The sequence below is a fragment of the Pseudophryne corroboree genome, chromosome 6 (genome assembly GCF_028390025.1).
Source record: "Pseudophryne corroboree isolate aPseCor3 chromosome 6, aPseCor3.hap2, whole genome shotgun sequence".
Classification (NCBI taxonomy): Eukaryota; Metazoa; Chordata; class Amphibia; order Anura; family Myobatrachidae; genus Pseudophryne; species Pseudophryne corroboree.
Window position 1 is genome coordinate 272,897,021 of NC_086449.1, and position 25,080 is coordinate 272,922,100.

At 47.9% G+C, this 25,080-nt stretch overlaps 1 protein-coding gene across 6 annotated transcripts in view; it reads left to right on the forward strand.

The window, feature by feature from the left end:
- Positions 1-25,080, forward strand: part of CEP152 (centrosomal protein 152) — a 260,473-nt gene that overhangs the window by 183,075 nt on the left and 52,318 nt on the right. For all 6 annotated transcript variants that reach the window (XM_063926048.1, XM_063926043.1, XM_063926046.1 and 3 more), the window contains 2 exons: positions 18,546-19,169; positions 19,312-19,405. In XM_063926048.1, the coding sequence (XP_063782118.1) occupies positions 18,546-19,169; positions 19,312-19,405 (718 nt within the window). The remainder of the gene's footprint in view (positions 1-18,545; positions 19,170-19,311; positions 19,406-25,080) is intronic.

Sequence of the window (25,080 nt, forward strand, 5' to 3'; positions counted from 1 at the left end):
TAAAGTAGATAGGCATGTAATTCGATTAGTGCGAATATCTACATTACCTTTGCCTTCAACATCGTTAAATGATGTCACGGATAGGAGAGTGGATGGTTTTCTAAAAACCATTTTCTCTAACGTCCTAAGTGGATGCTGGGGACTCCGTAAGGACCATGGGGAATAGCGGCTCCGCAGGAGACTGGGCACAAAAGTAAAGCTTTAGAACTACCTGGTGTGCACTGGCTCCTCCCCCTATGACCCTCCTCCAAGCCTCAGATTTTTGTGCCCGAACGAGAAGGGTGCACACTAGGTGGCTCTCCTGAGCTGCTTAGTGAAAAGTTTAGTTTTAGTTTTTTTATTTTCAGTGAGACCTGCTGGCAACAGGCTCACTGCATCGAGGGACTAAGGGGAGAAGAAGCGAACTCACCTGCGTGCAGAGTGGATTGGGCTTCTTAGGCTACTGGACATTAGCTCCAGAGGGACGATCACAGGCCCAGCCATGGATGGGTCCCAGAGCCGCGCCGCCGGCCCCCTTACAGAGCCAGAAGACAGAAGAGGTCCGGAAAATCGGCGGCAGAAGACGTCCTGTCTTCAACAAGGTAGCGCACAGCACTGCAGCTGTGCGCCATTGCTCTCAGCACACTTCACACTCCGGTCACTGAGGGTGCAGGGCGCTGGGGGGGGGCGCCCTGAGACGCAATAAAAACACCTTGGATGGCAAAAAATGCATCACATATAGCTCCTGGGCTATATGGATGAATTTAACCCCTGCCAGAATACATAGAAAAACGGGAGATAAGGCCGCCGATAAGGGGGCGGAGCCTATCTCAGCACACTGGCGCCATTTTCCCTCACAGCTCCGTTGGAGGGAAGCTCCCTGGCTCTCCCCTGCAGTCACTACACTACAGAAAGGGTTAAAAAAGAGAAGGGGGGCACTAATTACGCGCAGTATTAAAGATACAGCAGCTATAAGGGGAAAAACACGTATATAAGGTTATCCCTGTATATATATATAGCGCTTTGGTGTGTGCTGGCAAACTCTCCCTCTGTCTCCCCAAAGGGCTAGTGGGGTCCTGTCCTCTATCGGAGCATTCCCTGTGTGTGTGCTGTATGTCGGTACGTTTGTGTCGACATGTATGAGGAGAAAAATGATGTGGAGACGGAGCAGATTGCCTGTAATAGTGATGTCACCCCCTAGGGGGTCGACACCTGAGTGGATGAACTGTTGGAAGGAATTACGTAACAGTGTCAGCTCTGTATAAAAGACAGTGGTTGACATGAGACAGCCGGCTACTCAGCTTGTGCCTGTCCAGACGTCTCATAGGCCGTCAGGGGCTCTAAAGCGCCCGTTACCTCAGATGGCAGATATAGACGCCGACACGGATACTGACTCCAGTGTCGACCGTGAAGAGACAAATGTGACTTCCAGTAGGGCCACACGTTACATGATTGAGGCAATGAAAAATGTTTTACACATTTCTGATAATACGAGTACCACCAAAAAGGGGTATTATGTTCGGTGAGGAAAAACTACCTGTAGTTTTCCTGAATCTGAGAAATTAAATGAGGTGTGTGATGATGCGTGGTTTTCCCCCGATAACAACTGATAATTTCTAAAATGTTATTGGCATTATATCCTTTCCCGCCAGAGGTTAGGGTGCGTTGGGAAACACCCCCTAGGGTGGATAAAGCGCTCACACGCTTGTAAAAACAAGGGCTCTACCCTCTCCTGAGATGGCCGCCCTTAAGGATCCTGCTGATAGAAAGCAGGAGGGCATCCTAAAAGGTATTTACACACATACTGGTGTTATACTGCGACCAGCAATCGCCTCAGCCTGGATGTGCAGTGCTGGGTTGGCGTGGTCGGATTCCCTGACTGAAAATATTGATACCCTAGATAGGGACAGTATATTATTGCCTATAGAGCATTTAAAAGATGCATTTCTATATATGCGTGATGCACAGCGGAATATTTGCCGACTGGCATCAAGTCTAAGGGAGTTGTCCATTTCTACCAGTAGAGGGTTATGGACACGACAGTGGTCAGGTGATGCGGATTCCAAAAGGCATTTGGAAGTATTGCCTTATTAAGGGGAGGAGTTATTTGGGGTCGGTCTTTCAGACCTGGTGGCCACGGCAACAGCTGGGAAATCCACGTTTGTACCCCAGGTCGCCTCTCAACATGAGAAGACACCGTATTATCAGGCGCAGTCTTTTCGTGGGCAAGCGGGCAAAAGGTTTCCTCATTTCTGCCCCGTGACAGAGGGAGAGGAAAAAGGCTGCAGAAATCAGCCAGTTCCCAGGAACAGAAACGCTCTCCCGCCTCTGCCAAGCCCTCAGTATGACGCTGGGGCTTTAAAAGCAGAATCAGGCACGGTGGGGGCCCGTCTCAATGAATTTCAGCGCGCAGTGGGCTCACTCGCAAGTAGACCCCTGGATCCTTCAGGTGATATCTCAGGGGTACAAATTGGAATTCGAGACGTCTCCCCCTCGCCGTTTCCTAAAGTCGCTTTACCGATGTCTCCTTCTGACAGGGAGACAGTTTTGGAAGCCATTCACAAGCTGTATTCCCAGCAGGTGATAATCAAGGTACCCCTCCTGCAACAGGGAACGGGGTATTATTCCACACTGTTGTGGTACCGAAGCCGGACGGCTCGGTGAGACCGATTCTAAATCTAAAATCTTTGAACACTTACATACAGAGGTTCAAATTCAAGATTGAGTCACTCAGAGCAGTGATTGCGAACCTGGAAGAAGAGGACTACATGATGTCTCGGTACATCAAGGATGCTTACCTTCATGTCCCAATTTACCCTTCTCACCAAGGGTACTTCAGGTTTATGGTACAGAACTGTCACTATCAGTTTCAGACGCTGCCGTATGGAAGGTCCACGGCACCCCGGGTCTTTACCAAGGTAATGGCCGAAATGATGATATTCCTTCGAAGGAAGGGAATTTTAGTTATCCCTTACTTGGACGATTCCCTGATAAGGGTAAGATCCAGGGAACAGTTGGAGGTCGGTGTAGCACTATCTCAGGTAGTGTTGCGGCAGCACGATTGGATTCTCAATATTCCAAAATCGCAGCTGATTCCGACGACTCGTCTTCTGTTCTTAGGGATGATCCTGGACACAGTTCAGAAAAAGGTGTTTCTCCCGGAGGAGAAAGTCAGGGAGTTATCCGAGCTAGTCGGGAACCTCCTATAACCGAGCCAAGTCTCAGTACATCAATGAGATGGTTCTGGAAAAAATGGTGGCTTCCTATGAAGCAATCCCATGCGGCAGATTCCACGCAAGAACTTTCCAGTGGGACCTGCTGGACAAATGGTCTGGGTCGCATCTTCAGATGCATCAGCGGATAACCCTGTCACCAAGCACAAGGGGGTCTCTCCTGTGGTGGTTGCAGAGTGCTCATCTTCTAGAGGGCCGCACATTCAGGACTGGGTCCTGGTGACCACGGATGCCAGCCTGCGAGGCTGGGGAGCAGTCACACAGGGAAGGAATTTCCAGAGCTTATGGTCAAGCCTGGAGACATCACTTCACATAAATATCCTGAAGCTAAGGGCCATTTACAATGCTCTAAGCTCAGCAAGACCTCTGCTTCAAGGTCACCCGGAGTTGATCCATTCGGACAACATCACGGCAGTCACCCACGTAAACAGACAGGGTGACAAAAGAAGCAGAAGGGCAATGGCAGAAGCTGCAAGGATTCTTCGCTGGGCGGAAAATCATGTGATAGCACTGTCGGCAGTATTCATTCCGGGAGTGGACAACTGGGAAGCAGACTTCCTCAGCAGACACGACCTCCACCCGGGAGAGTGGGGACTTCACCCAGAAGTCTTCCACATGTTTATAAAACTCGACAAGTATTGCGCCAGGTCAAGGGACCCTCAGGTAATAGCTGTAGACGCTCTGGTAACACAGTGGGTGTACCAGTCAGTGTATGTGTTCCCTCCTCTGCCTCTCATAACCAAGGTACTGAGAATTATAAGATGGAGAGGAGTAAGCACTATATTCGTGGCTCCGGATTGGCCAAGAAGGACTTGGTAACCGGAACTTCAAGAGATGCTCACGGAGGATCCGTGGCCTCTACCTCTAAGAAGGGACCTGCTCCAGCAAGGACCCTGTCTGTTCCAAGACTTACCGCGGCTGCGTTTAACGGCAGGGCGGTTGAACGCCGGATCCTGAAGGAAAAAGGCATTCCGGATGAAGTCATCCCTATCCTGATCAAAGCCAGGAAAGATATAACCGCAAAACATTATCACCGCATTTGGCGAAAATATGTTGCGTGGTGCGAGGCCAGTAAGGCCCCGACGGAGGAATTTTCAACTAGGTCGATTCCTACATTTCCTGCAAACAGGAGTGTCTATGGGCCTGAAATGGGGGTCCATTAAGGTTCAAATTTCGGCCCTGTCAATTTTCTTCCAAAAAGAACTAGCTTCAGTCCCTGAAGTTCAGACGTTTGTGAAAGGGGTACTGTATATACAGCCTCCTTTTGTGCCTCCAGTGGCACCTTGGGATCTAAATGTAGTTTTTGGGTTCCAAAAGTCACATTGGTTTGAACCACTTAAATATGTGGAGTTAAAATATCTCACATGGAAAGTGGTCATGCTGTTGGCCCTGGCCTGGGCCAGGTGCGTGTCAGAATTGGCAGCTTTATCCTGTAAAAGCCCTCATCTGATTTTCCATTCGGACAGGGCGGAATTGAGGACTTGTCCTCAGTTTCTCCCTAAGGTGGTTTTCAGCGTTTCACCTGAATCAACCTATTGTGGTGCCTGCGGCTACTAGGGACTTGGAGGACTCCAAGTTGCTAGACGTTGTCAGAGCCCTGGAAATATTGGTTTCCAGGACGGCTGGAGTCAGAAAATCTGACTCGTTGTTTATTCTGTATGCACCCAACAAGCTGGGTGCTCCTGCTTCTAAGCAGACTATTGCTCGTTGGATTTGTAGTACAATTCAGCTTGCACATTCTGTGGCAGGCCTGCCACAGCCAAAATCTGTAAAAGCCCATTCCACAAGGAAGGTGGGCTCATCTTGGGCGGCTGCCCGAGGGGTCTCGGCTTTATAACTTTGCCGAGCAGCTACTTGGTCAGGAGCAAATACGTTTGTAAGATTCTACAAATTTGATACCCTGGCTGAGGAGGACCGGGAGTTCTCTCATTAGGTGCTGCAGAGTCATCCGCACTCTCCCGCCCGTTTGGGAGCTTTGGTATAATCCCCATGGTCCTTACGGAGTCCCCAGCATCCACTTAGGACGTTAGAGAAAATAAGAATTTACTTACCGATAATTCTATTTCTCGTAGTCCGTAGTGGATGCTGGGCGCCCATCCCAAGTGCGGATTGTCTGCAATACTGGTACATAGTTATTGTTACCAAAAAATCGGGTTATTGCTGTAGTGAGCCATCTTTTCTAGAGGCTCCTCTGTTATCATGCTGTTAACTGGGTTTAGATCACAAGTTATTTGGTGTGGCTGGTATGAGTCTTACCCGGGATTCAAAATCCTTCCTTATTGTGTACGCTCGTCCGGGCACAGTATCCTAACTGAGGCTTGGAGGAGGGTCATAGGGGGAGGAGCCAGTGCACACCAGGTAGTTCTAAAGCTTTACTTTTGTGCCCAGTCTCCTGCGGAGCCGCTATTCCCCATGGTCCTTACGGAGTCCCCAGCATCCACTACGGACTACGAGAAATAGAATTATCGGTAAGTAAATTCTTATTTTTTCCCTGTCTGGGGCAGTCATAAGGCCAGCCATTGCTTTAGCTTGGATGGCAAAGGCAGTGGCTGCCTGGGCTGATGCAGTGGAGGGGGATATTTCTATAGCTTCTAGAGAACAAAATCCCATATAGCTCATATAAAACAGGCTGCAATCTTCTTGGAAGAAGCATCATTTGATATGGGTACTATTGCTTCCAGGGCATCAGCTTCAACAGTAGCTGCTCGCAGAGCAGTTTGCCTACGTACGTGGAAAGCTGATTCAGAATCTAAGAAGGGTTTGGAATCTTTGCTCTTTTCTGGAGATATTCTTTTTGGTAAAGAATTGACAGATATTCTGGAGTCAGAAGCAGACTCCAAGAAGGTCAAGTTTCCTTCCACATACAATTTCAAACCTAAAGTTTCGGCTTCTCGGTTTCAAAGATAAGCTAAAGGAAAAAGTGATGGCAAGCAGCCCCAATACAAGAAGTCTGTTAAGACTAAGAAGCATTGGGCTATCAGAGGACCGGTTGGGAAAACAGATAATAAGCCATCAGCCAGATGTTGCGGGCCCCCACCTGGGGGACCCCAGGGTGGGGGGCCGACTTCTTCAGTTTGCACAGATCTGGCAGCAGTGTACAACATATGGCTGGGTGCAAGAAGCAGTATCTCTAGATTATGCTTTTGCCTTCTAGAAACACCCTCCTCGAAGGTTTTTTTGTACTAGCCTATCTCGGGTAGAGACGAAGGCCAGGACTTTGTTAGAAGCAGTTCAGAAATTGCTTCAGTCAGGATTAGTCATTCCAGTTCCTCCTGCACAACGAGGACAGGGTTTTTACTCCAACCTGGTTTTAGTTCAGAAGCCAAATGGGTCATTTTGGCCCATTCTCACTCTCAAAGTACTGAACAAGTACATTTGGGTACCTCGGTTTCACATGGAGATGTTACGGTCCATCATTTTGGCCATGGAGCCAGGGGATGATATGGTATCCCTGGATATACAGGATGCTTACCTACATGTTCCTATAGCACTGTGCTATCTCAGGTTCGCTATCCTCCAACAGCATTTTCAGTTCCAGGCCCTACCTTTTGGGTTAGCCACAGCCCCCAGAGTATTTACAAGATTATTGTGGTAATAGCAGCTTATCTCCTCCAGCAGGGGATAAGAATATTTCCATACTTCAATGATCTTTTAATCCTGGCACAGACGCAGTAATTGCTCTTATGTCTTGTGCAGCAGATAACGTGTCTGCAGAACCACGGTTGGCTCATAAATTGGGCAAAATCGTCTCTGGTTCCGTCACAATGGATGACTCACTTGGGGGCTGTACTGGATTCAAGTCTTCAGAGAGTAATTTTACCTCTGAACAAGATATCCAAGGTCTAGTCAAGGATTCGGGACTTGTTACACAGTCAAAAGGTATCCATTCACGCAGCAATGCGCGAGATGGGTTTGATGGTGTCAACATTCGACATGGTGGAGTATGCACAATTCCACTCGAGGCCTCTGCAGCATCTGATTCTTGCCAAATGGAATGGGTTGCATCAGACGATAAAAACAGACTGTGGGGGTCATTCCGAGTTGATCACTAGCTGCCGTTGTTCGCAGCGCAGCAATCAAGCTAAAAATTTGCATTTCTGCACATGCGTATGGACCGCAATGCGCACGTGCGACGTACGGGTACAAAGTCCCTTGTGGTTTTGCACAGGTTTTAGCGACGTTTTCATTCGCGCTGGCGGCCGCAAGAAGATTGACAGGAATGGAGCGTTTCTGGTTGTCAACTGACCATTTTCAGGGAGTGCTAAGAAAAACGCAGGCTTGCCAGCAAAACGCAGGAGTGGGTGGGCGAACGCTGGGCGGGTGTGTGACGTCAAAAGCCAATCCACCGACATTAGAATCAACGCACATGAAGAGCAAGTACAGGGCTGGTCTTGTTTTGCACAAAATGTTTTTGCAGGCGCTCTGCTACACAGGCGTTCGCACTCTTGCAAAGCGAAAATACACTCCCCGGTGGGCGGCGACAATGCGTTTGCACGGTTGCTAAAAACTGCTAGCGAGTGATCAACTCGGAATGACCACCTATGTTTCTTACGATAGAAGTAAGAAGGTCATTAGCCTGGTGGCTACAGACATCCCATCTGGACAAGGGGAGACCCTTTTGGATATCATATTGGGAAATTGACGCCAGGCGCTAGTCTCCAGGGCTGGGGAGCAGTGTCAGGAAGGTTGTGTTTTCAGGGGCAATGGACCAAGGAAGAAAGTTGCCTGCCAATAAATTATATATTGGAACTTCGGGCCATATACATGGCACTGATTCAGGCAAAGGACAATCTTCGGGGAAAACCAGTCCAGATCCGCTCGGATAATGCGACGGCAGCAACGTACCTCAACCATCAGGGAGGAACTTGCAGCTGAAAAGCGATGGAGGTAAGTCGCATACTAAAGTGGGCAGAACTTAATTATCCAGGCTTGTCCGCAGTGTTCGTTTCCGGGAGTCCTAAACTGGGAAGCGGACTTTCTCAGTCGACATGCCATTCAGGCAAGCGAATGGGCTCTACACCCGGAGGTCTTCCAGACTAGTAGACAAGTGGGGGTTTCCAGAGAGAGATCTCATGGTGTCCCGTCTGAACAACAAAGTGCTCACATACGAGTCAAGAACAAAGGATCCCAGAGCGATCTTTGTGGACGCCCTGTCGGTGAAATGGGATTTTCATCTTGCTTATGTGTTTCCTCCAATCACCCTATTACCCAAGGTGGTGAGAAAGATAGATAAAGCAAGGAAAAGGTGCCGTGATACTAATTGCTCCGGCTTGGTCGAGAAGACATTGGTACACAGATCTGCAAAGGATGTCGCTGGATGTTCCACTTCTGCTCCCTCAACGTCCAGATGTACTGATGCAGGGTCCTTGTTATCACAGACATCTGGATCAACGGTCTTTGACGGCGTGGGTCTTGAAACCTCTATCCTGAAGTCAACAGGATTCTCACAACAGGTAATTCAAACTATGCTCAGAGCAAGGAAACATTCCTCAGCTCGCATTTATCACCGAATATGGCAAACCTTTATTCTTTGGTGCAGTTAAAGGAAAATGGACCCTAAGTCTTTCAGAGTTTTCCAGGGTCTTAGCATTCCTTCAGGCAGGAATGGATAAAGGTTTAAAGGTGGCTTCCTTGAGAGTGCAAGTATCAGCATTGACTGTATGGTTCCAAAAGAAAATTGCCAACTTACAGAATGTGCGTACTTTTTCCCAGGGAATGCTGCGCATTCAACCTCCTTTTGTGCCCCCTACAGTGCCTTGGGACTTAAGTCTAGTCCTGAAAGCCCTTCAAGTTGCCCCGTTTGAACCACTTAATAAAGTGGATCTTAAATGGTTGACGGCTTCTACTGGCTATGGCGTCAGCTAGAAGAGTATCAGATTTAGGGGCATTATCATGTCATTCCCCATTTCTGATTTTTTTTGTTATCCAGATAAAGCAGTTCTCAGAACTACATCTGGGTGCCTTCCGAAAGTGGTGTCTAAATTCCACCTTAATGAAGGGAGATGCATCGCTGGACGTGGTCCGTGCATTAAGGATCTACATGGATCATACCAGTGTCATCAGAAAGACAGCTTCTCTATTCATTCTCTGTGGATTTCCAAGAGAGGATGGACTGCTGATAAGCAGACACTGGCAAGATGGCTTTGGATGACGATTTCAGAAGCATATTCTCAGGCTGATCTCCCTGTTCTGGCTAATGTCTCTACACACTCTACTCGTATTCCCACAATGTGTATATATGTTCTATTGCACATACTGTAATGTTTTCACTGAAACCAATGTGCTGCAGCTATTGTAAGCAGGTGAAATGCACCCTGGTAAAAAGTAGCAGAAAAGGAGAGCATCAGCAACACACCGGTGCGTTTTTAACAGTGTGCAGATGGACAAGTCTATAATAATGAACTTAAATGACATTTTCAGGTGAATATGGTAAAGTGCAGTAGAACTGGCTGATGTATGCGAACTAGACAACAATGAGCCTTTATAAATAGGTTATTTTGTAATGTCGCACCATAAGGGCTTATACCAGTGGTTCTCAAACTGTGTGTGTGTGGCACCTTGGGTTGCCTCAGTGGTGGCTTGGATTGGTGGTGCAGGACCAATTCAAATTGTGGACAAATAGAAACAAATCCTGTCCCTCACCACACAATTGGACATAAGGATGACATATAAACGCAATTTACTTAATTTAATATTTCTTTCTAAATTTCTCAATAAGAAACTTTTATCTTACGGGAAAAAATTGCTAATGCTCTAGGGCTCAAGGGCGCCGGGATTCAAAACAGTTTGGGAACCTCTGGCTTATACATTGGTGTATATCTTGTATTCAAAAAAAGTCCAAATGCGAGTAAAATCCTGCTGCAGTGTGTTTAGACATGGTTATCATTGTAAATGGTCATTCATCACAGCATTACACATACTTGTAAGGCACTATACTAGTAAGATGGAAATAATTGGTGCCAGCGGGTAAGAGATCTAATACTGATTTCTCTGAATGGCACAATACCCAAATCTAAACAATGGGCAATGGCCCTCATTCCGAGTTGATCGCTCGCAAGGCGAATGTAGCAGAGTTACACACGCTAAGCCGCCGCCTACTGGGAGTGAATCTTAGCTTCTTAAAATTGCGACCGACGTAGGCGCAATATTGCGATTACAAACGAGATAGCAGTTTCTGAGTAGCTTCAGACTTACTCTGCCTGTGCGATCAGTTCAGTGCTTTTCGTTCCTGGCTGACGTCATAAACACACCCAGCGTTCGCCCAGGCACTCCCACCGTTTCTCCGGGCACTCCTGCGTTTTTTCCGGAAACGGTAGCGTTTCCTGCCACACGCCCCTAAAACGCTGTGCATCCGCCCAGTAACACCCATTTCCTGTCAATCACAATGCGAACGTCGGAGCGATGAAAATGCCGTGAGTAAACTTACTTTCTTCATAGTAAAGTTACTTGGCGCAGTCGCAGTGCGAACATTGCGCATGCGCACTAAGAGAATTCTCACTGCGATGCGATGAAAAACTCCGAGCGAACAACTCGGAATGAGGGCCAATATTCAAATGATCTAATCTCCTTTCCAAAGTGATCCCCGTTATCACGCATATTGCACCCATAGTAATCGGGTTTAGCTGCGTAAAGGGTTGGGTGCCATCGCTACCCCAGGGGGTAGTGAGCTAAAATGATTATACCACGCCCTTCAGCAGAAACAGAACGGGTGTGGAAGGGGGTGAAAAGAATTGAATACCGCCCGATAACTATTTATGCATAGGCTTTATATATCACCATGGGCCTAATTCAGACCTGATCGCTGCTGTGTGTTGTTGCACAGCAGCCAATCATGTCAGAACTGCTCATGCCAGACAGCAGACGGCCGTTTCAGCACTGCGATCGCCACTGCCTGATTGACAGACAGAGGCGGTCGCTGGGCGGGCGGTAGCGTTTGGCCACTGTTTTAGGGGCGCGGTCTGGGCAATGCAGGCCTGCCCAGTGTGTGCTGGGGCGGGCCATGGCGGCTGCGTGACGTCACACGCAGCCGCGATGACCCGGACAGCAACGAATATCTCCCTGCAAGCGCGCAGGAGCTGCGCTGGTAGGGAGCTACTCTTCAAGTACAGAAGCATCGCCGCTGTGCAATGCTTTTGTACTTATGCAGCGGGGTAGGGCCTGACATGCGGGGTGGAATGCAAATCCTTTTCTTTTCCCCTGGTGCCGTACCATAAATTGGGGGTGATTTATTAAATGCTTGGACACCTCCCCTTATCCACACTGTGCCCCCACACAGTGCCCAGCATACACACTACCATACACAGTGCCCGGTATACATACACTCCGATATCCACACAGAGTGCTCAGCATACACACACACACAACCCCCATACTCATACAGTGCCCAGCATAGACACACACCTCAGGGATCATGCTAGATCAACAAGGACATGGAGGAGCTGATCTTCAAAGGTAATGGGAGAGCGGGAAACACCGTATCCTGGGCATTGATGAGGGGGTTATCATGTGACAGTACTGGATTAACTATGAACTTCCCCCTGGCCAGGCAGTATTGGGGTACCTATTACCTGCTCCCTGGTCTGTTAATATTGGGGTGTGCGATTTGGTAACCGAGGGTATGGCATACCCCCTCCCTAGCACTGCCTACTGTACTAACCCTCTCCTTGCCTCCTAATACAGCCATAACTATGATCTACCCTTACACCCTCTTTGCTTCAGCTGCCACATGCCTTTGCACCCCCTCTACCACAACTGCTACCTCCTCCCAGCACTGCATAAGCTACCACCTGCCACCCACCCCAACACTGTCCCAACTACTGCCTACCTTTACCTTCCTCTCTGCTCCCAGCACTGCACCTGTTGGCTATGTGAGATTAAGTCAATGTATTTACAAGCATTATTAATACTGAAAATATGAGTGTGACTTGCCATAGTGTATGTGTAGTGCATGTGGGGAGCTCAAAAGCAAAAATTGCAATGGGACCCAGAAACCGTGAAGTAGTACCCCAATTTTTTAAAGTGAGAGGTCCCCGGGACCCAAATATTTTTCTGGTCCGCGCGATCACTGTTAGTCATATATTCATTCTATTGTAAAGTTTTATACCTTTTTTGTCCAGTGTTGCAAAGTTTAGATGTAGACTTGCACATTTTTTTTTCTTGTTCTGTACTATCGCTCTTCAAACCCACTTACATTCCTAGTGTATCCAAAGGAATCTCTGAAAAGGATTTTGCAATGCGTACAAAAATCTTGTTTTCTCTTATTTCCTAGGGGATACTGGGAATCCATTTAGTACCATGGGTTATAGACTGGTCCACTAGGAGCCTTGGGCACTTAAAGAATTTGATATTGTGCGCTGGCTCCTCCCTCTATGCCTCTCCTACCAGACACAGTTTAGAAAATGTGCTCGGAGGAGCAGGTCACGTATCTGGAAACTCCTGAAGAGTTTTCTGCATTTATTTTATCTGTTTGTTATTTTCAGGCAGGAATGGATGGCACCAGCCTGCCTGCTTCATGTCCCTTGGGGTAGGGGGGGGGGGGGGGGGGGGGGGAACGGCCCAAAATCTTGAAGGGTTAATGGTCCCGTTCCCCGCTGACGGGACACTAGCTCCTGAGGGAACTATTCGCAAACCCCACCACGGCGAGAGTACATTCCCGCAGCACGCCGCCACCCCTAACAGAGCCAGAAGAAAGAAGAGTGGTGAGTACTGTGTGTGTGCGCTGTTACAGTATGTCAGGGAAAGAGTGTGTATCATGTAATGCACAGTGTTCCTATTCTCCAGGGGGTTCACTAGTGTGTTCTTAGTGTAGTGTACCTTCCCAGGCTAGTGGGGCAGAGCCAGCATGGCTGGACTCCATTAGGGGAATGGTTTCCAATATTTCTACTAAATTGTCCCGCAATGAGAGAGAGAGACGCAATACTTAAGACAATCGATGACTGAGTTTATGAAAAGGGACTCTGTACCCAAACCAGCATCTCAGTCCCCTACCATTTGTCCGCAAAAACATACTTTGGCCCATATCCTGCATCCTGACTCTGATGATGAAGGGTCAGACATGGAGGAGGGGGAGTCAGACTCAGAGGTGGGGGAGGCTACTCTGTCACAGGGAATAGAGGCTCTCATAGAGGCTATAAGAGAAGTTCTGCATATCCATGATATAGTGACAGAGGAGAGTGAGGAATCTTTTAATCTAAAAAAGAAATCCTCAGCCACTTTTCCTGTGTCAAAGGAACTAAGGGGGTCATTCCGAGTTGTTCGCTCGTTATTTTTTTTTCGCAACGGAGCGATTAGTCGCGAATGCGCATGCGCAATGTCCGCAGTGCGACTGCGCCAAGTAAATTTGCTATGCAGTTAGGAATTTTACTCACGGTTTTTTCTTCGTTCTGGTGATCGTAATGTGATTGACAGGAAGTGGGTGTTTCTGGGCGGAAACAGGCCGTTTTATGGGTGTGTGCGAAAAAACGCTACCGTTTCTGGGAAAAACGCGGGAGTGGCTGAAGAAACGGAGGAGTGTCTGGGCGAACGCTGGGTGTGTTTGTGACGTCAAACCAGGAACGACAAGCGCTGAACTGATCGCAGATGCCGAGTAAGTTTGAAGCTACTCAGAAACTGCTAAGAGGTGTGTAATCGCAATTTTGAGAATCTTTCGTTCGCAATTTTACTATGCTAAGATTCACTCCCAGTAGGCGGCGGCTTAGCGTGTGCAAAGCTGCTAAAAGCAGCTTGCGAGCGAACAACTCGGAATGAGGGCCTAAATACCCTGTTTGAAGAACCGTGTGTTAATACTGATAGGAAATTTCAAATCCCTAGGAGGTTGCTATCCTCTCTTCCTTCTCCTCCTGAGGATAGGAAAAAATTGGAAAATCCACCGATAGTGGATGCATCAGTATCCAGGCTGTCAAGAAAAGTTATATTGCCTGTCCTGGTTGCAGCCTCCCTGAAAGACATGGCTGATCGTAGAATTGAGACCACACTCAAATCATTGTACACAGCTGCTGGGCTGGCCCAGAGACCCGCTATAGCATGTGGGTGGATTACTAAAGCCGTTGCCAAATGGTTGGGTAACCTAATTGATGGGTTAGATACCTTGCCTCAAGGGGAGATTATTTTATTCCTGCAACATATACAGGACTCTGCTAACTTTATGGTGGAAGCCATAAAAGAAATACGCTTGCTTAATGCACGCACCACTGCTATGGCAGTGTCAGTACGCAGGCGCTTATGGCTACGCCAGTGGACTGCTGACGTGGACTCCAGGAAAGGTGTGGAAGGCCTACCCTTCACAGGAGAGGTCTGATTTGAAGATGAACTAGACAAATGGATCTCCAAAGCCACTACGGTTAAGTCCACATAGCTCCCCCAGCCAAGAAGGCTTACTCAGGTTCCAATTTACAGTCCTTTCAGACGTCCAGTTTAGGGGCAAAACCAGAGGCTCTTCTACAGCCACCAGAGGCGCTAGAGGTAAACCACGCAAACCAGCAACTGACTGTTCTCAGGAACAGAGCTTAAGCTCTGCTTCCTCAAAGCCTTCAGCATGACTCTGGGCCGCGATGCCTAGAAGACTGGCGGGTGGAAGCCTGACTAAAATTCTTCAGTCACATCTGGACAAGTTCGTGCCAGTAACCTTGGGTCGTAGATCTTATTTCCCAGGGCTATAGACTGGAGTTCCAGAGCTCCAACCTCACAGACTCTTCAAATCAGGCTTACCAGTTTCGCAGGAGGCAAGTATAATTTTACAGGACGCCATTCAAAAACTGGTACAGACCCGGATCATTGTTCCAGTTCCACCTCATCTACAAAACAAGGGGTATTATTTCAACTTGTTTGTAGTACCGAAACCGGACGGTTCGGTAAGACCGATTTTGAACATAAGATGTTGAACCCGTACTTACGAGCGTTCAAATTCAAGATGGAGTCTCTGAGAGCGGTGATCTCTGGACTGGAGGAGGGGGAATTCCCATTGTCTCTGGATATTAAGGATGCGTACCTTCACATTCCGATCTGGCCGCCTCATCAGGCTTATCTCTGGTTTGCACTGCAGGACTGTCACTACCAGTTCCAGACCTTGTCATTTGGTCTCTCCACGGCACCGAGAGAGTTCACCAAAGTGATGGCAGAGATGATGTTTCTACTCTGCAAACAGGGAGTGAACATAATTCCGTACCTGGACGATCTTCTGAGAAAGGCACCATCCAGGGAGCTGTTGTTGGACAGCATTGGCCTCTCAAACAGACTACTGTATCACGGGTGGATTCTGAACTTATCAAAATTTCACCTGGAACCTACAGAGTCTGAGAGTGTTCCTTCCCTTGGAGAAGGCTATGGTAATCCAGTCGATGGTTCGGGCTGTCCTGAAGCCAACACGGATCTCTGTGCATTCCCCTTCTGGGGAAAATGGTGGCCTCTTACGAGGCGCTTCATTATGGAAGGTTTCATGCGAGGCCCTTCCAGCTGGATCTGTTGGACAAATGGTCCGGATCGCATCTTCACATGCACCAGGGGATCTGTCTGTCGCCAAAAGCCAGCCAAAATCTCCCTTCTGTTGTGGCTACAGACTTCTCACCTCTTCGAAGTTCGCAGATTCGGCATTCAGAACTGGATTCTGTTAACCACAGACGCAAGCCTCAGAGGTTAGGGTGCCGTTTCAATGAAGATGGTCAAGTCGGAAAGTCGTCCTTCCAAGAAACATCCTCGAACTCAGGGCAATCTACTGTACAACACCCTTCTGCAGGCCTCAATGTCAGAGGTGTCAAGAATTCTCCTCTGGGCGGAAAAACATGCCGTGGCGTTGTCATCCGTCTTCATTCTGGGAGTAGACAACTGGGAAGCAGACTTCCTCAGCAGACACGACCTGCATCCAGGGAAGTGAGGCCTCCACCTGGAGGTGTTCCGGTGGTTGACACATCGGTGGGGATATCCACAGATCGACATGATGACCTCTCGACTCAACAGGAAGCTCAGGCGGTAATGTTCCAGGTCGAGGGACCCACAAGCAGTGGCTGTAGACGCTGGTGTACACATTTCCTCCACTTCCTCTGATCCCAAGAATTCTAAAGAGAATAAAAAGGGAAAAGGTTCAAGCAATACTCATTGCTCCACACTGGCCGCGAAGGGCCTGGTATGCGATCCGTGGCCTCTACCTCTTCGCCAGGATCTTCTGCAACAGGGCCTATTCATCTATCAGGACTTACCGCGGCTACGTTTAAGACATGGACGTTGAACGGCTGATTCTAGCCAGGAGAGGGATTCCTGACAAGGTCATCCCAACTATGATCCAAGCCAGAAAGGGGGTAACGTCTAAACATTACCACCGTATGTAGAAGAAATATTTCTCTTGGTGTGAAAGCAGATAATATTCTGCTGTGGAGTTTCATGTGGGACGTCTCCTGCTTTTTCTGCAGTCGGGAGTGGATATGGGCCTATGTCTAGGCTCCATTAAAGTCCAGATGTCTACCATGTCTATTTACTTTCAGAAACAATTTGCTTCTCTCCCTGAGGTCTAGACTTTCTTGAAGGGTGTTTTGCACATCCAACCTCCCTTTGTGCACACCTTGGGATCTCAATTTGGTTCTGCACTTCCTACAATCAGACTGGTTTGAACTGATACAGGAGGTGCATGTAAAGTATCTTACGTGGAAGACCGTCATACTGCTGGCTTTGGCTTCAGCAAGACGTGTGTCAGAGCTGGAGGGCATTGTCTTACAAGAGCCCCTAATTAATTTTCCATGAGGACAGAGCTGAACTCAGGACTCGTCAGCAATTTCTTCCTAAGGTGGTGTCCACATTTCACATCAACCAACCTATTGTGGTTCCGGTTGTTACGGACACCTCTGCTACTTCAGTCTTTGGATGTTGTGAGGGCTTTAAAGGTGTACGTAAAGAGGACAGCTCGGACTCGCTATTTGTTCTTTATGATCCCAATAAAATTGTGTGTCCTGCTTCAAAGCAGTCAATTGCACGCTGGATCAGGCTCACTATCCAGCATGCTTATTCCATGGCAGGATTGCCGGTTCCAAAATCTATACAGGCCCACTCTACTAGGTCAGTGGATTCTTCTTGGGCGGGTGCCCGGGGGCTGTCTCGGCTTTAGAGCTCTGCCGAGCAGCTGCTTAGTCAGGTTCGAACACGTTTGCAAAGTTTTGTGAGTTCAATACTTTGGCCTCTGAGGACCTTCAGTTTGGTCAATCAGTTCTTCAGGAACCTCAGCACTCTCCCACCCGGTTTGGGAGCTTTGGTACTTCCCCATGGTACTAAATGGATTCCCAGTATCCCCTAGGATGTAAGAGAAAATAGGATTTTAATTACCTACCGGTAAATCCTTTCTCGTAGTCCGTAGGGGATACTGGGCGCCCTCCCGGTGCTTCGTTCTTCCTGCACTGTAACTTAGTTAAGTATTCTGATTGGTTCAGCTGTTGCTGTTCCTGGTTTCAAATTTGGTTATCATGGCTTTCCTCTTGTTTTGTGTGTGCTGGTTTGTAATCTCACCACTTTCCTTATCTATCCTTCTCTCAAACTATGTCCGTCTCCTCGGACACAGTTTCCTAGACTGTCTGGTAGGAGGAGCCAGCGCACACTGTCAAATTCTTAAAGTGCCCAAGGCTCCAAGTGGACCTGTCTCTACCCCATGGTACTAAATGGATTCCCAGTATTCCCTATGGACTATAAGAAAAGGATTTATCCGGTAGGTAATTAAAATACTATTTTTAAGCACCCATGGCAACATTCAGAGAGAATGGATAAAGCAAATGAAAATTGAGAGGAGCTGGCAATGTATGTTAAACTACTTTTAGATCTTTAGTTTGAAGCACAAACTACACTACTATTGTGCAAAAAACCAAACTCCATCATGTCTATGTCTGGATGACTGCACCTCTGCACGAAATGGTGAAAAACCTCAAGATGAAGCGTCTATTCCACTAGATAAAGAGAAATCCTGCTACAAAATCAGCTTCTACTTCTAGAATAAAGCCTGAAGGGATCATTGAATGTTGCGCACAGCCCAATGCATAATTCTTTTGACCACCTTCATCATTTGGGAACTCTATTTCTCCATTATGTTTGATATATGGTGGCATTGCTGGCCTGAATTGTTATGTTTTCTTATGATAAAATGAAGAGGGTCATTGTCTTCATTTTATCACATGTTCGGTTCCTCAATGTGGTCCACAACATAGTAGTAGGTGAAGGAGGTGGTAGTTGTTTCATACATTCAGATAAAGGTCCAGCTAGCAGTGAATTGCATGGCTTTAATGACCATCCTCATTATTAGTTAATGGAAAATATTTGGTGTTATTAAGCCATGTCATACATAACCTGTAAATATTTATTTTTTAGATCTCAGATGCTGTGGTTGCTGCTGAAGAAAAGTGGAAGCGAGGATCTGAAAATTTGGATTATAACCACATACAAAAAGAGTATGAAGAGCAGATTGCCTCCTTGAAAAGAAAACTTTACCAAAAGAATGAAGAGTTTGAGGCTCAGATGAAAGTTGAACTTGGTAAAGCACGTAGTCAGTGGAACAAAGAAAAGCAAGAGGAAGTCCAGCGTATTCAGGCGCAAAATGAGGAGGATTATCGGATGTTTTTGGAGGAACATAAAACCAAAATCTGTGAAGTTCTCTCTGCAACAAAAGTTGATTTTGAAAAACATAAAAATGAATTGATTGCTCAAAAGGAGGCAGAAATGACAGAGCAATATAACCAGATCCTTAAACAACGGACCTCGGAAGAATCTAGGAGAATGCATGATCATGATACTGAGATTCTATCTGAAATAGAGCGTCTTATGTCTGAAATTCATGATGAATTGGTTGAAAAAAGTGTTCTGGAAAATCGCTTATCATTTGTATCAAGAAATTTAGATGTGAAATTTCTGGAGAAACTAAGATCTTGCTTACAGAAGTCCATAAAGGGAATTGCTTATAAAATAATTTCAAATGCTAAACAGGAATGGAAGCAGGTAATTTTCAACTATGTATACCTTGAGTCCTATTGGAGAAAGCGTGCTATATAAATATTATTAGACATTTTGAGCCGTAATGCAAAATATAGCTTCTCACCAAATCTACAAAGTTACTGTACTTTTATATTATGTTTTCTAGAAATATGATGATAATCAGACAAGTCTTAGTTTTAAAGACTCTTCAAGTGGGCAGAAAAATCTGGAAAAGATTAATTCCGAGAAACTGCCAAATGGTAATTTTTTGTGTCTGTCTGTCTATCTAATCTTATAGATACACACATATATAATAGGATTTTAATACCTACCGGTAAATCCTTTTCTCGTAGTCCATAAAGGATATTGGGGAATCTAGTACGATGGGTATAGACAGGGTCCAAAGGAGCCAGTGCACTTTAAATTTCTTCAACTGGGTGTGTTGGCTCCTCCCCTCTATGCCACCTCCCACAGGCATGTATAGGTAAAAACATGCCCGAAGGAGAAAGGACATATATGAGAGAAGGAATATGATAACATAGAGTGGTGAGATTTAACACCAGCACACCATGAACATATAACAACCAGCAACGGCTGGTAACAGCAACAGCTGAACAGGTAACCACATAACAAGAATCTGCAGAAAAGTCAACGCACTGAGGCAGGCGCCCAATATCTCTTATGGACTACGAGAAAAGGATTTACCGGTAGGTAATTAAAATCCTATTTTCTCTGGCATCCATGAGGGATACTGGGGAATCTAGTACGATGGGGACGTCCCAAAGCTTCCAGAACGGGCAGGAATGTGAGGAGACTGCTGCAGCACCGCCTGCCCAAACTGGGTATCCTCTTTGGCCAGGGTATTAAACTTGTAGAACTTCATAAAGGTGTTCTTCCCCGACCAGGTAGCGGCTTGGCATAGTTGCAAGGCCGAGACTCCATGGGCAGCCGCCCAGGAAGAACCCACTGATCTTGTAGAGTGGGCCTTCAGAGACTGCGGAACAGGTAAGGCTGCCGACACATAGGCCTGCTGGATAGTCAGCCTAATCCAATGAGCAATGGACTGCTTTGAAGCAGGGCAACCCTTCTTCTGCACATCATAGAGCACGAACAAGGAATCAGTTTTTCTGATCCGAGCTGTGCACTTGACATAGATCTTCAAGGCACGCACAGCGTCAGAACTGGACGGCATCACAGTAGGTTGATTCAGGTGAAATGCGGAGACAACCTTCGGCAGGAACTGCTGTCTAGCCTGGAGCTTCGATCTGTCCTCGTAAAAGGCCAAGTACGGACTTTTCCACGATAAGGCCCCCAATTCTGAGACACGTCGAGCAGAAGCCAGGGCCAGCAACATCACAGTCTTCCATGTGAGGCACTTGTCTTCTACCATCATTAGAGGTTCAAACCAGAAGGACTGTAGAAATGCCAACACTACATCCAAATCCCAGGGTGCCGTAGGTGGCACAAAATGTGGTTGTTTGTGGAGTACCCCTTGCAAGAAAGTCTGAACTTCTGGCAACACAGCCAGTTTCTTCTGGAAGAAAATGGAGAGGGCTGAAATCTGGACCTTAATGGAACCCAGACGTAAGCCCTTATCTACACCAGCCTGCAGGAAAGGTAAGAAACGTCCCAAGTGAAACTCTGCAGGTAGATACGTGCATTCCTCGCACAAAGAGACCTATCTTCTCCAGATATGATGATAGTGTTTTGATGTCACAGGTTTCCTGGCCTTAACCATGGTAGTAATAACCTTCTTGGTAAGGCCCTTGTGAGCTAGGATGTTCCACTCAACCTCCATGCTGTAAAACGGTCGCCGTACGACCGGGTAGACGAATGGTCCATGTTGAAGATCTCTTCTTAGTGGTAGAGGCCAAGGGTCTACAACCGACATGTCCAGAATATCTGCGTACCATTCCCTATGAGGCCAATCCGGGGCAATCAGAATTGCCTGGACACTTTGATTCCTGATTCGCTTTAGCACCCTTGGGAGCAATGAAATCGGAGGAAACAGGTAGACCAGCCGGTACGGCCAAGGCAACGTCAGTGCGTCCACTGCCCTCGTCTAAGGGTTCCTGGTCCGTGAGCAATACCAGGGAAGTTTCTTGTTGAGCCGAGAAGCCATCATATCTATTTGTGGGCAACCCCACTGGTCGATGATATGCTGGAACACCAGATGGTGGAGCCCCCACTCCCCTGGGTGAAGATTGTGACGACTCAGTAAGTCCGCCTCCCAGAGTTCCACACCTGGAATGAAGATTGCCGACATTGCTCTTGCATTTCGATCCGGACCACTTGCTCAGGAGATCCAACTGAAACGTTCTGACATGGAACCTCCCATACTGGATCACCTTGTATGAGGCAACCATCTTTCCCAACAATCTGATGCAAAGATGGACGGACACTCGAGTAGGTCTGAGCACCATGCGGACCATCTCCTGAACATGGGCCTCTGAGTTGGCTCCAGGTGGGACTTCTGTAAGTTGAGGATCCATGATCCAACAGAAGATGGATAGTGCGGTCGATATGAGCAACAAAAGCTCCTTGGATCGTGCTTTTATCAGAAGATCGTCCAAATAAGAAACAACATTGACCCCCTGGAACCGGAGTTGGAACATCATCTCCGCCATCACCTTCGTGAATACCATCGGGCCTGTGTACAGGCCGAAGGGCAGTGCCTGGAATTGGGAGTGATTGTCCATAAGGGCAAACCGCAGGTAAGCCTGATGAGGCGTCCAAATCGGAATATGGAGGTAGGCGTCCTTGATGTCCAAGGAGACTGTAAATTCTTGTACTTCCAGGCCCGCAAATCACTGCTCGCAGGGATTCCATCTTGAACGTGAACACCTTCAAATAAGGATTTTAGATTTAAAGTAGGTCTGACCGAACCGTCCGGTTTCGGCACCACAAAGAGGTTTGAGTGAAACTCCATGCCGCGTTGCGGTATTGGTACTGGAACAATGACGTGGGACTGGACCAACTTTCGGATGGCCTGTTGCAACATAACTTTCATATCCTCCAAAGCTGGTAAGCTTGATTTGAAAAAGCGCTGGGGAGGAGTACTGTCGAATTCCAGCTTGTAACCCTGAGAAATGAAATCTCTGACGCAGGTATCCTGGCAGGGAGTCTCCCAGACGCGGCTGAAGTGACGAAGTCGAGCTCCCACCTCGAGATTCCCTCGGGATGGGTGGGCACCGTCATGCTGAGGCCGTAGTGGACGCAGAACCGGTGGACTGTTCCTGAGAGCTGGTGCTGGCAGGTTTTCTGGACTTGCCACTGGTGCTTCTAGTTGCATTGGAGGCACCTCTGGCCTTAGATCAAAATCTGTGAGACTGAAAGGACTGGACAGACTGTCCCGGATAGGAGCGTCTCTCCGGTGGAGCCCCAGAGGGGAGAAACGTGGATTTCCCAGCCGTAACTTTGAAAATCCAGGTATCCAATTCAACCCCAATGAGCCATTCCCCCGAAAAGGGGAGGGATTCCACACTATGTTTGGATTCCGCATCCGCTATCCACTGACACAACCACAATGCCTTGCGCACCGACACTGCCATGGCAGAAGTCCAAGCATAGTAACTAAGGGCATATCCCCTGAGAGGCCCCCCTGAATTTGAGTGGCCCAGGAATGAATAGCATGGGTCATCCAGCCTTTGTGATATACGGACTGCCGTGTTTATAGACTTTAGGGAAGTCTCTATTTTCCTATCCCCAGGATCACTCATGGTAAAGGAGCCCGGGGCAGGTAGCGCCACCTTTTTAGACAGGCGAGAGACGGATACAGGGGGTTCCTCCCAAAATTTACGACCTTGACGAAAGTGCGCAAAAACCTTCTCTAGCATCCATGAGGGATATTGTGGACAGAATTAGTACAATAGGGTATTGACGGGTCCAAAGGAGCCAATGCACTTTAAATTTCTTCAACAGGGTGTGCTGGCTCCTCCCCTCTATGCCTCCTCCTACAGGTCTGATTAGAAAAAAGTGCCCTCAGGAGAGGATGCACACTCTGCAAGCTCCAGATTTTATATTCTTTCGGTATGCTGTTTGGGCAACAGCATACCTGCACCGTGGGAGTTAGGTGAGGGACGGTCACAGGCCTCTTGAGGTGCAGAGCCGCTTCCCCGCTGCATGACCACCGTCCTGAGGGGCTGTTTGTTCAGCGGGGCATGGCGCCTTGGCTGTTGCAGCATGCCGCACACCCTAACGCTGCCTGAAGGTGATCGGTGGTGAGTACACACCGGGGACCCTGCTAGGGGGGTCCATCGGTTCACTGTGAGGCGTACGGGTCCCTCAATCCTACTCCAGTCTGTTTATAGTGCCAAAACCAGACAGGTCTGTGAGACCCAATTTGAATCTGAAGTACTTTAATCCTTTCCTGAAGATTTTCAAATTCAAGATGGAATCTTTGAGAGTGGTGATCGCGAGCCTAGAACAACAGGAATTACTTGTGTCCCTGGATATCAATTAAGCCTACCTGCATATCCCGATTTGGCCTCCTCATCAGGCCTACCTACGATTCGCCCTACTGGATGATCACTACCAGTTTCAGGCGTTGCCCTTCGGCCTGTCTACAGCTCCGAGGGTGTTCACGAAGCTGATATCGGAAATGATGTTCCAGCTCCGAGTTCAGGGGGTCAACATTGTCCCTTACCTGGACGATCTCCTCATAAAAGCAAGTTCCCAGGAGCTTCTATTGCTTCATATAGCTCGCACTATCCAACTTCTATCTCTCCATGGGTGGATCCTCAATCTACAGAAGTCTCAACTGCAACTGTCTCAACAGCTCATGTTTCTGGGTATGATACTGGATACTGTAGCTCAAAGAGTGTTTCTCCCAGAAGACAAGGTGAGAACACTTCAAGAGATGGCTCTCATGGTTCTCCGTCCTGCTCGAGTTTCCATTCATCTTTGCATAAAGTTGTTGGGAAAAATGGTGGACTCGTACGAGGCGAAACAGTTCGGCAGGTTCCATGCCAGACCTTTCCAGTTGGACATCCTGAACAAGTGGTCCGGTTCACATCTCCAGATGCACCGAATGATTCGGCTGTCACCCCAGGCCAGGATTTCGCTCAGGAGGTGGTTGCAGTCTTCCAACCTGCTAAAAGGTCGAAGTTTCGGGATTCAGGATTGGACCCTCCTCACGACAGATGCCAGTCTACCAGGATGGGGAGCGGTCACCCAGGGGGTGCAGTTCCAGGGTAGGTGGTCTGCCCAAGAGTCCCTACTCACGATCAACATTCTGGAACTATAGGCGATATACAATGCTCAACTTCAGGCCTCCTCTCTGCTCAGGGATCGGGCAATCCAGGTTCAGTCGGACAACGCCACGGCAGTGGCGTACATCAGTCGACAAAGAGGGACAAAAAGCAAGGCCTGCATGCGAGAAGTGTCAAAAATACTTCTCTGGGCGGAAAGAAAAGCACTGTCCGCCATTTTCATTCCGGGAGTGGACAACTGGGAGGCAGACTTCCTGAGTCGCCACGACCTCCACCCAGGGGAGTGGGGATTACATCCTCAGGTGTTTCAACAGATTGATGACAGATAGGGATACCCGCAGATTGACATGATGGCGTCTCGCCTCAACAAGAAGCTTCATTGCTACTGCTTGCGAACCAGGGACCCTCAGGAGAGTGCAGTGGATGCACTGACGTCACCTTGGCTTTACCGGCTGGTCTACCTATGTCTTCCGATCCCGTTGATCCCAAGGGTGCTCCAATGGATCAGACATCACAGAATCCAAGCAATTCTGATTGCGCCGGATTAGCCCCAAAGGGCGTGGTACACAACTCTTCTGGACATGTCCATAGAAGACCCTTGGCCTCTGCCGCTAAGAAAGGATCTTCTTCAGCAAAGACCGTTTGTCTACCCGGACTTACGGCGTCTTCGTTTGACGGCATGGAAGTTGAGCGGAATATCCTAGCTCTCAAAGGGTTTTCCAAAA